Source organism: Xenopus laevis, chromosome 3L, assembly GCF_017654675.1.
Source record: "Xenopus laevis strain J_2021 chromosome 3L, Xenopus_laevis_v10.1, whole genome shotgun sequence".
Lineage (NCBI taxonomy): Eukaryota > Metazoa > Chordata > Amphibia > Anura > Pipidae > Xenopus > Xenopus laevis.
Window position 1 is genome coordinate 155,295,429 of NC_054375.1, and position 12,314 is coordinate 155,307,742.

Sequence of the window (12,314 nt, forward strand, 5' to 3'; positions counted from 1 at the left end):
CTAATATCCACCATCAAGCCACACGATTTGCTCACACTGGAATCTGCCTCATTACCATTACCTGAAGGGGTTAACATTTCTATTCAAGCGGCAAAGAAATATGGCAGGCAGACCTTGCGCTGTACCACGACTACTTCTTCCTTTTTCCTTTTTTTGGTTTTCTTTTCCTTCTTTTCTTTGTGTTTCTTCTTTCTCTTCTTTGCGCCAAGCTCACTGTCACTATCGTGAGAGGCTTGATCCCCAATACCCTCATCCCAGCGCAATTCTTCATCGCTGTCCTAGAGTCAATAGAAAAACATGGAAGAAAGTTTAGGGACAGGCCATGAGGGATGCTGACTCTAAGGGAAAGACACATTCTATAAGGGATAATTATACAAACGTGATTCTTACTGGCTTTATGCGCTTGCGAGGTTTAATGGCCTTTGGTATTTTCACTTTGTCTTTTGCTTTTTTCTTAGGTCCTCTCTTCTTCTTTGTGACGGGTTCTTGGGGAGAAGGCACAGGAGATAAATCGGCATCATCTTGATCTATATAAAAAGAGAAATGAAAGGGCAGATGCAAGTGATTTAAATCTTAAGCACTTATCGGCTAACACAGGGTGGCTCACCCACCCAAAATCCCAATCCCTCAACTGGCCTCCATCAGCTCCCCTCCCAGCTCTGTCTATTACACTCAAAAGGTCCAGGACCAACTTCAACTGCACATGCTCCTGCTGGCTCAGCATTGGTGAAGTGACTGAAGAAGATACAAAGAAGCAGAAGATGGAGCCTGTGAACTCCACTGCGCTACTCATCCCTTTCCTGAGTGGGGAGGGAGCTGGACGGGGGAGGTGGTTTGGGGGGGGGGAAGTTCTCCTTTAAGAACATATTCCAACATCCTACAATAAATATGTGTAGCCAATCTGCATATCATAAAAAGCATAAGTACATATTTAGGGCAGAGAAACACCCCAAAGTCGCCCAAAGAAAACAAAGCACTCCGCGTGCCATGCCGCCGGCAATTTCTATTCTAGCCAGTGGGAAGGCTTTTCGGGGAGATTAGTCGTCCAAAGAAGAGGCGATTTGTCACCGGGCGACTAAATCTCCTTGAATCTTAGTGTGTGCCCTTACCTATAAGGGCCTGAGCTGGGGAACATGTACAAACAATTAGGAGAAAGTTTGTTTGCATTGCCACCTGGTCTTTGTCCATTCCCACCCTAATAGCTTATCTCTCCCTTACTGGCTCCATATAATCCTACCATAGAATATTTCTGTACCTGTCTGCTTTTCCATTACATCTATTACCATACATTCCTACATACTATTATGGTGATCGCAACACTTTGGCAGAAGATTATATTCTAATTTTTTATGATGATGATAGTAAGAAGCTGGACAGTGGGGGAAGCAGTAGATGGGGTTTATTTGGATTTTGCCAAGGCATTTGGTGCCCCAGAAACAACTGCTTTCTAAAGTAAGGTCTGATGCTCCTAGTAAAGTTGTTTGTACATGGATAGGAAACTGGCTACAGGATTATGTACAGAGGGTGTTTGTTGAATCTCTACATTCTCTAGTTCTTAGTGGGTCCTGAAGGGTTTTGTATTGGGTCCACTTTAATTTAGCTTGTTCATTAATAATTTGGGGAAAGGGCTGTATCAATGTTTACAGATGACACAAAACTATGCAGCTCAAGTCATTCAATCAGTGTTGGGGAAATACATAATGGAGAAGAAACTAGGGGGACTTGTGGGAAGGACCAGCAATGCATTGTCCTGTATTGAAAGTGGTGTAGATTCACAGGGGGAGATTATCTTTCCTTACAAAACAATGGACCCATCTTGAATATGAATCATTTAAATAGACCAATATGCTTTTGATGGTGTAATGCAGTGAAGTTACAGTTAGATAGTTGGGTTGAAAAAAAAAAACAAAGTCCATCAAGTTCAACCCCTCCAAATGAAACCCAGTACACATATATAAGCATACTACCAACCTATCAATATACTCACATTTAGGGGCAGATTCACTAACTTCGAGTGAAGGATTCGAATGAAAAAAATTCGAATTTCGAAGTATTTTTTGGGTACTTCGACCATCGAATTGGTTAAATTCGTTCGAATTCGAACGAAATCGAACGATTCGAACGAAAAATCGTTCGACTATTCGACCATTCGATAGTCGAAGTACTTTCCCTTTAAAAAAAACTTCGACCCCCTACTTCGGCAGATAAAACCTACCGAAGTCAATGTTAGCCTATGGGGAAGGTCCCCATAGGCTTGCTAACCTTTTTTTGATCGAAGGATTTTCCTTCGATCGTTGGATTAAAATCGTTCGAATCGTTCGATTCGAAGGATTTAATCGATCGATCGCAGGATTAGCGCTAAATCCTTCGACTTCGATATTCGAAGTCGAAGGATTTCAATTCGAGGGTCGAATTTCGAAGTATTTTTAACTTCGAAATTCGACCCTTAGTGAATCTGCCCCATAATGTATAAACTTTATATACGAATATCTATACCAATTGTAGATTTTAGTATCACAATAGCCTTGGACATTATGAGAAATCATCCAAGTCCCTCTTAAAGGCAATAACAGAATCAGCATCACAACATCACCCGGCAGTGCATTCCCCAACCTCACTGTCCTGACTGTGATGAACCCCCTACTCTGCTTCATATGAAAGTTCTTTTCTTCTAGTCTTAAGGGGAGGCCTCTGGTACGTGATCCTCTTTATGGGTAAAAACAACCCCAACCTTGTCAGTCTCCCCTCATAATTTAACTCTTCCCTCCCTCTAACCAGTTTAGTTGCACTTAGTCTCTGCACTCTCTCCAGCTCATTTATATCCCTCTTAAGTAAAAAAAGAATATGTATGCCCTTCCTGTAAACAAAACTTGTACCAGAATGTCTCTGATGAAATGAAACCTTTCACGAAACGCGTTAGGCCGCTTTCACTTCATCAGAGGCTATAGCCGCGACCCTTACGAATACAGTTCCTCATGTTCTGGTGACCCCCAACCATAAAATTATTTTCAATTGCATTCACAAATAACTTTAAAAGCAAAGTACAATTTTGAATTTATAATTTAAATTGTAAAGTTTGTATTTTCTTGAATTGTGCAAAAAAATGTTCTTGGGTGGAAGACACATAAAAAAGGGGGCATTTATATGATGTAGGTCAATTAACTAGATTATTTAAAATCCATTTCCCTGTTGACTTATTAGTAAGAACTAATAACAACTACCCTTGGCAGCAATAACTGGTTCTTCCTCTGCTGGCATGAACTCAGAGAATGGATTCATCTCCTGCCCCGCGGGTTCAGTCTATTACATAGACACAGTTAAACAAGCACCTCACACTACCCGCCTTGGGAGCTTTCCCCAAAGATGTTAAAACAGCTAAGCAGAGAGATGGTGCTTACACCTTTTTTTTTTTTAAACTGCCATTTATACACCCATTGTTTTCATATGAATGGCTGGGGGACATCCACTTTTATAAACGAGCCCCTCACACCACAAAATTCTGCTGGACTTTGAAAATATGGGGGTGAATAGAAACATAAACGTAAGTAACTGGGGTTTTCCCAAAGGGGTCGCGACCCACAGGTTGAGAACCGCTGCCTTATACTGTCAAAGTTTGCACGTCTGAAATTTAGTGTTTTGGTTACAGAATTGCCTCTGCAACAGAATCTCAAAGGAGACCATGTTATGATCACTATTCCTTAAATGCCCCTCACCCACACAAATGTTAGAGATGAGTTCAGTATTATTAGTTATTGCAAGGTCCAAAAGTGAGTTATTCCTAGTAGGTTCTTGAACGAGCTGGAATAAAAAGTTTACAAACCTACTAGCTTTTTCTGTCTTAGCAACCCCATTACCCCAGTCAATGTCTGGATAATTGAAGTCACCCATAGTAACAACGTGACCCAGCTGTGAAGCCGCTTGTATCTGTAAGAGTAGCTGGGCTTCATACTCGACACTTATACCAGGTGGTTTATAACAACCACCAATGATAATTCTTTTTGTTACCTTTTGCCCAGTCAAAATTCTACACCCTCACCAGGGCCAGCTATGGTTATTTCTTTAGCGCATGGCTTTAATTCAGGCTTTACATTAAAGGTGTAACAGAGGGACCTCCTTAGCTTGTAAACTATATGACCCCCTCACTCCCCCCCATGCTCCCTTACTAACCCCACTGCCCCGTCTACACTATCTTCCCCATAATTCTTTATCTCACCTAGAAACACTCCTCCAACCTCCATTCTTTCCCCTAGCACAGTGTTCACCCTTCCATTGAGGTGCAAACCATCACTACTGTATAGGTTGTACCCCAAGGAAAAATCTGCCCAGTGCTCTAGGAACCCAAACTCTTTCTTCCTACACCAAGACTTGAGCCACGCATTAAACACGTCAGGCTTCTGTCCAATATCTCCCAATAAATATTTTTTATTTTTTTAATTCATTGGCCCTTTATTTTGTGGAGGCACTCACAATTATTGGAAAATTGTGGACATGCACCCTTTGCTCTAATTTTCTATTATACTTTTCCCTGGTAGTACCAACATTAGGCTTTGTGCACCATTCAACGGTTTGTGATCCATGCATTTAGCTCCCTAAGCTATCGCTGCCTTCCCAAATATGCACCTGGAACGTACAAAATTTCAGAAAAAAATACATTGGAAGACCTTTCCTTAATTAGAGCCTAGATCCCTGAAATCACTCTTCGTCTTCCATCTACCATTTATTTTGTCATTAGTACCGATATGCACTAAGACAGTTAGATCATGCCCAGCCCCACCCAATAATTTATCTACCAGATCAACCACATGCCGAACCCTGGCACCAGGTAGACAGCAAACTGTTTGGTTGTAGCGATCTGGACGACAAATTACCCTATCCACTTTCCTAATAATTGAGTCCCCTACAACCACAATCTGTTTAGGCCTGACTCTGCTCTCCTCCCCACCACTACTAGAGAAACTGGTCTCCCGGCTGTTAGAGAGATCAGCCCCATCTAGAATTGCCAATCCAGAGTTCACACTCCCATCATCTTCACACAATCTGGCAAATTTGTTGCAATATATAAGCTCCGGATCAGCCTCCATTTTCCTTTCACCCAGCTAGCTGCCTCAACATCTTGCTGCTGTTCTGTTCCCCCCAAACTATCTGACCCCGCTAGGTCCTGCTCAGTGAGCAAGAGACTCCTTTCAAGATTGTCAATTGACCGCAGTGTTGCAATTTGTTGCTCTAGTGCTCTAACTCCAGTCCCCAAAGTGGCAATTTGCTCACAACCACCACAGAGGTAAGCATTTTGGATCTCTTTTTCCAAATCTGCATACATATGACAGAATGTGCACTGAGTCAGACCTTCAAACTTGCTAGCACTTTTTCCAGTTACAGATCAAAACAGGAATAAAAAAAGATTAGGGAATTAGAACAAACTTTTGACCTAGTTTGAACCTCTTTTAGTTTGAAACTCCGGTGTTTGCAACTCCACTTCCAGATCCCCCACTTAAAGAGCAAACACTTAAGAGAAGCTAACACTAGAGCAAGCTCCACTGGAGTCCCAGGTTTCTATTTATACAGTCTGTTCAGGTGCAACTAATCAAACCCCACCCCCTCAAAACTGAGGGAAAACTAATGGTCCCCATAAACGCGACGATTCTTCTTTGGTGAACGACCGATTTCAGTGCAGTCCAACCAATCCGTCAAATTATCGTGCGGTTAGTGGGATTCGAACGATCGTACATCTTACGATTTTTCGGCCGACATCTGTCAGAAAATTGATCGGCCAGGTTTAAAAATCTTTATTGGTCCCAGTGCAATCTATCTATGTTTGCAGGGACAAGCAGGCAGCTACTCTTCAGTTTTGCTGGCAATATCGCCTGAAATGGTCTTTTTAGTTTATAGACACATCGTACATTTAAACGATCATTTTGAGATAATCGTGGTCTCACGATAACGATTGGATCTTTTACATCTATGGCCAGCTTAACTGCAAAGTAAAGCAGGATGCAACAAACTTGCTGTAACCACAATAGCACCCAAACTTTGCTATTTAGCACCCAAAACAGAAAAAAAAACTATAAAAAATTAAACCACAGTATTTAAATATACAATAAAATAGCAGTTAATAAATACCTTACGTTTTCAGTTGATTTGTTTGCTTTTTCCAGTCACCAGCCTGTTTGTGTGTCAGTTAACTTGAAAAAAGGCCAATTGCGGCCTGAAATATTGCTTTTTTTTGTCTGCATACAAAGCCATTTTGTTACATGAAAGGCTTTTTAGCTTTTTCTATTTGGCTGGTGCTGTTCATTGAACCTTCTATGATAGTAAGTTTGGTCACGTACATAGCAGTTTAGGTTAAAAAGAAACATGTCTATTGTGTTCAAACTTTCGGTCTTGTGGTGGAGAAGTAATAATCATCGTATGCTGTTCCATGATGTGAAAGAGCAAACCTTAATGCCATTGCACAGAATGACATTTCTTACAATTCCGTGCTTCCCACCTTGTGGCAACATTTATGGAATGGTTCTATCCATATTCAGCACAATAATGAACCATGTACATTGGAGCAGTCACTCAATGAGCAGTCCATAAGAGGCAGAGAGGTAAAATAAATATGGATCTATTAGGTAAGAAAATATGGGCCAGGTGGCAACCCTATACATAGCTGATTCTGCTCCTTTAGCTGAAGGCTCAGGGCAGAGCACGTTGGCCACCTCATGACTTATGGTGAGTTATGGATGCAATTTAAGTTCAGCACAATAATGTCCCCATGTGCACTAAAAGTCCCAACGTAATATGGTCTGCTGAGGTGGGAGTGGAAGGACTTGCCCTGTACACAGCCCTGTCCTCAACTCAGCTCTGTCCTCAACTCAGCTGAATCCCTGGGGGATGAATTTAAATACCGATTGTGAGCCAGGCCTGACCCCCAACATTAGTGCCCAACCTCATCAATGCTCTTGTGGTTGAATGGAAGCAAACGCAAGGGGTCTGGATACTTTTGGCTATATTGTCTATCAAACAGGGGAATCAGGTTGGTGTCACTTTAAACCAGGGGTCCCCAACCTTTTTTTACCCGTGAGCCACATTCAAATGTTTATAGAGTTGGGGAGCAACACAAGCATGAAAAAATCCCTTGTGGTGCCAAATAAGAGCTATGATTGGCTATTTGGTAGCTAACCTATGTGGACTGGCAGCCTACAGGAGAAAATACTTGGCACTATACTTGGATTTCATGCAATTAAAGCTTGCTTCCAAGACAGGAATTCAAAAATAAGCACCTGCTTTGAGGCCACTGAGAGCAATATCCAAGGGGTTGGAGAGCAACATGTTACTCACAAGCTACTGGTTGGGGATCACTGCTTTAAACAATCCACAGGGGCAGTTTTGGTATTTGAAGATTTTCTCATCTGCTCTTTGCTGGGGTAAATGACCCTGGAGTTTAGAAATCTATCTAATTTCCATGGTGGATAAAAGGAAAATAGAAAGGTTCAAACAAATTACCATCTTGTCTTGAATTGCGCCTCCGGGTGGGCCTGCCAGACTACTGATTGCTAAACTTTTAAATGTGCTAGATAGAGACAGCATTTTAAGGCTCGCCCGCACTAAAGGCTCTTTGCAGTTCCAAGTGCATAACATATTCATATACGCTGACTTTTCCACTCAGATGCAGAAGCAGCAGGCGAAGTTTTATGAGGCCAAGAGGCAGCTTAGGGAAGCCAAATTAGAGTACATCATGTTGTATCCTGCCAGGCTAAGGGTCATTGCAGATGGCAAAACTTTCTTTTTAACTTCTCCATTGGAGGTTAATAGCTGGCTGGACTATAGAGCGTAAGGTGCAATAAGGTGAAGTTCCATATAATCCTTTCCATCACATAAAAGTCCTGGGCCAGAAGGCCTTCCAATTGAAATCTACAAAGGGTTCAAAGAAGCCATTGGTCCTTACCTATTACAAATGCTCCAATATGCCTTACAGGAAGGATACCTCCCTCCTTCTTTATATAAGGCCTCTATTGTTTTATTGCACAAACTAGAAAAGGATCCCACACATTGTAGAATAAACAAAAGTTATTCATACAATAATTTCAGAGGATCAAACAGGTTTCATGCAGGGTAAATCGACCGCCCTTAATATTAGAAGGCTCTATTTAAATCTAGACACTAAACATAATAACTCTGGCCAGAGAGCAGTTGCCATCTTAGATATAACTAAGGCATTGACACAGTTGAATGGGCTTATTTGTGGTCAATCTTGGATCATTTCAATTTCAGTCCTACTTACTGTAAATAGATAAAGCTTATGTATCAGTCTCCCAAGGCCGCTTTAATTAAGACAGACATCTGCTCCAAACAATTCCCGCTCCAAAGAGGCATGAGACAGGGCTGTGCAATGTCCCCCTTTCTCTTTGCTTTAGCTATGGAACCATTTGCACAAGCAATTAGATAACAGGCAGACTTTATGGCTTTTCTCCTCAAGCCCCTATCTTGATTAAAAAATATTTTTTTTACAAAAATTTACTCAAGCTTCAGGCAACTGAAATGGGCCAGCTCACGCCCTCGTTTCAGTTTGAACACGTTAACTAGAGATAAATTTCAGGGGGGAATATCTTTCCCAAGTGTTTTTCTGTACTACTTGGCAGCACAGTTAAGTCATTTAACTGCCTGGGTAGAGGGGTAGTCCCAGCAGTCATTATACCAACTGCAAAGGATGTTACTGGGAGGTTCAGCCTCCCCATTTCAATGGCTTCTCATTAAAAAACCACAACCATCTGCATATCCTAATCAGATTATGTTATATATGTGTATAATTTGGGGGAAAGCCTTGCAAATAGCAATGGTCAACAAATTACTCCTGCAGACTCCCTTGTGGGATAATCAATGTTTTCCAGGTATTGCTAGATGCGGTAGGAATAAGATATGGGAAAGATATGGGATCACCACATGACAGGAGGCAGGCAGGAGGGCACAACGGTCCCTTTTCAAACTTTGAGAGATAACTACCAACTGCCCATACATCAATGGTTACAATACTCCCAAATACAAAAGAGATTGAAACATCAAAACAGTCAGCAATTAATTCAGATTGCTCAGAATAGTATGGTTGATTTTCTATCGCAGGGTTCTACAAAAGGTCTTATATCCAAACTATATGCAGGCTTGCATACAGCGATTATTAATAAACCATTGGTGGCTCTTAAAGGAAAGTGGAAGATTAGAGATTGGGGTATTATTATTATTATTATTATTATTAACATGTATTTATATAGCGCCAACATATTGCATAGCACTGTAAAGTAAATGTGATTATACAACTAAATCACATGCATTATATACTTAGAACATATGGAGTTACATACATCACAATCAATACAGGTACAAAAGGTGAGGAAGGCGCTATGCATAGGCATACACTCTAAAGGGAAGGGAGTAAGACACAAGGTGTGGGAGTGGGCAAGATCGAATTAAGTGGGTGAGAAATGTGGTACTGTATGTGGTGTTGCGTTTGGTAGTTAAGCAGAGTGAGGGTAGGCTTCTTGAAAGAAGTGCGTTTTAAGAGATTTCTTGAAAGCAGAAAGGTTGGGAGAAAGTGGGACAGACTGTGGTAGAGAGTTCCAGAGGAGGGGTGCAGCCCTTGCAAAGTCTTGAATGCGAGCATGTGAGGAGGTAATGAGAGAAGAATTGAGTAGCAGGTCAGTAGAGGAGCGTAGTAAGCGATTGGGTGAGTATATAGAGAGAGTTTAGAGATGTAGGGTGGGGCAGAGTTATAAAGTGCTTTGAATGTCAGTGTCATTAATTTGAATTTGGGGTACTGGAGAAGGAGGAATTGGATGAGGTGCTGTCCTCCCCTCTATCGGTCTCCATCAACTATAGGGACAGAATGATACAACTGTATCTTATACATAGAGCATATTACTACCCAGCTAAGTTACATCGTCATCTTCGGAATGCACCAGAATTGCTGTCAGGGGCAGAACATCGGCTGATCTGTTCTTTTACTACTTTATTTGATCTGAATGGTTAGTGGCAGGTCGGGAGATGGGGAAGTCCGATAGTTGGAGGATTCGAACGTTCGCATCTTTGCATCTATGGCCAGCTTTAGCCAGCAAACTTATCACAAGAAAATGGAAGGATACTTTACCTCCCACATCTGCACAATGGAGCCAGGAGGTGAAACATATGTGCAAACTTGAGGCCCTCATATACCAGAAAAGAGGCAGTATTAAGAAGTACCATAAAATCGGGGGATAAATGACTAGAGTGGGTGACTAGTATAATAATGATAAATGTGAACAATGTGGCCTACATTGTAATTGCTGGTAGTTCTACTTATCTACTCGCGTCTCCTCCTGCCTGTCCGCTATCTCTACCTGGATGTCGCAACGCTACCTTAAATTAAACCTCTCTAAAACTGAAATGGTTCTCTTTCCTCCAATTAACACCAGTAGCATCCCCGAAGTATCCATCATAGTTAACAATTCCACTATCACCCCCTCTCCCCAGGCCCGGTGCCTTGGGGTTATCCTAGATTCTGCCCTGTCATTCACTCCTCATATCCAGTCACTTATTAAATCATGTCACTTCCACCTAAGGAACATATCCAAAATAAGATCATTTATCACCCAAGACGCTGCCAAAATTCTTATTCACTCTCTCATCATATCGCGTCTAGACTACTGCAACTCTCTTTTAATTGGCCTCCCCCTCCAGAGACTGTCACCTCTCCAGTCCATAATGAACACTGCTGCGAGGCTCATACACCTCAGCAACCGCTCCTCCTCTGCCTCACCATTCTGTCAATCCCTGCACTGGCTTCCGTTACCTCGTTCAGAATCAAATTCAAATTAATGACACTGACTTTCAAAGCACTTTACAACTCTGCTCCACCCTACATCTCTGAACTCATCTCTATATACTCACCCACTCGCTTACTACGCTCCTCTACTGACCTGCTACTCAACTCTTCTCTCATTACCTCCTCACATGCTCGCATTCAAGACTTTGGAAGGGCTGCACCCCTCCTCTGGAACGCTCTTCCATGGTCTGTCCGACTTTCTCCCAACCTTTCTGCTTTCAAAAAATCTCTGAAAACGCACTTCTTTCGAGAAGCCTACCCTCATTCTGCTTAACTACCAAACGCAACACCACATACAGTACCACATTTCTCACCCACTTACTTCGATTTTGCCCACTCCCACACCTTGTGTATTACTCCCTTCCCTTTAGACTGTATGCCTATGCATAGGGCCTTCCTCACCTCTTTGTACCTGTATTGATCGTGATGTTTGTTACTCCATATATTCTATATATGTAATTCATGTGATGTAGTTGTATAATCACATTTACTTTACAGTGCTGCGCAATATGTTGGCGCTATATAAATACATGTTAATAATAATAATAATAATGTTTGCAGTGTTGTCTTTATAATACACTTTGTGATTTTTATGACGCAATGTATAACTAATGTGTGAAATGTTGTACAATGTAAGCGAGAGTATTTTACAGTGAGTTCAATAAACCACGCCTGAATTCAAAGGCAGTCAGGCTACAGGTTCCACATTTGAGACTTGACATCAGAAGGGCTCTCATCTAGAGGGGGCCCAGAGCCATAAAACTCTTTGCAAACATAGAATGGAATGAAAGATCAGAAGTGCCAAGACGGAAGTGCCAAGGGAAGCAAGACACTATGAAGACCGGTACTAATTACTGCTAAGTTATGTACAGGTCTCCTCTTCAACTGGCAGCTTTGTGCCAGATTTTATCTCTGATAATACGTCAACTTTTTTCTTTTTTACCTGTTTTTAAAGAGCTTGATGACTGATGAGAAAGGTATTTGACAGTGTTTTTGGTTTGGTCGCAGATAAAGTAGTTATTATGACACATCGACATACATTAAGAAACCTGGCACATGGACTAAGAAAGTGTGCCATTTAAAAAGGTCATATTAACCATTGCATCAATGAGTCTTTAGGATCTGCTATGAAAATACAAGGATAGCAAAGAATATCTTTTTCTATGGTTGAAGAACAGGTTTTATAATCTGCTGTGGTATGATCATTTTACATTTGCTCATTCATAACAGTAGTTCTCTGTAATTCGGCAAGTTTACCTTTGATTGCTTAGGTAGCAACTCCTTAGTACAGATTTTAAAAACAATTATTGTAGCTAGGAGCCACGGGTGTACAAATTTATGTAAGGGTTACAAGTCATACCTATAGATTTAGAAAAGGGATCTTGTACATACACAAACATCTAAAAAATGTAGGAACTAAGAGGAAACTTTAGCACTGTGCTACCTAGAGTCTGGTGAAGAAGACCATTTCCTTTTGTGA

At 41.4% G+C, this 12,314-nt stretch overlaps 1 protein-coding gene across 4 annotated transcripts in view; it reads right to left on the minus strand.

Annotated features, from left to right (window-relative positions):
- chd3.L (chromodomain helicase DNA binding protein 3 L homeolog) overlaps positions 1-12,314 on the minus strand; it is a 57,267-nt gene that overhangs the window by 39,922 nt on the left and 5,031 nt on the right. For all 4 annotated transcript variants that reach the window (XM_018253804.2, XM_018253803.2, XM_018253802.2 and 1 more), the window contains exons 2-3: positions 391-527; positions 114-278 (exon numbers count right to left, since the gene is read on the minus strand). In XM_018253804.2, the coding sequence (XP_018109293.1) occupies positions 114-278; positions 391-527 (302 nt within the window). The remainder of the gene's footprint in view (positions 1-113; positions 279-390; positions 528-12,314) is intronic.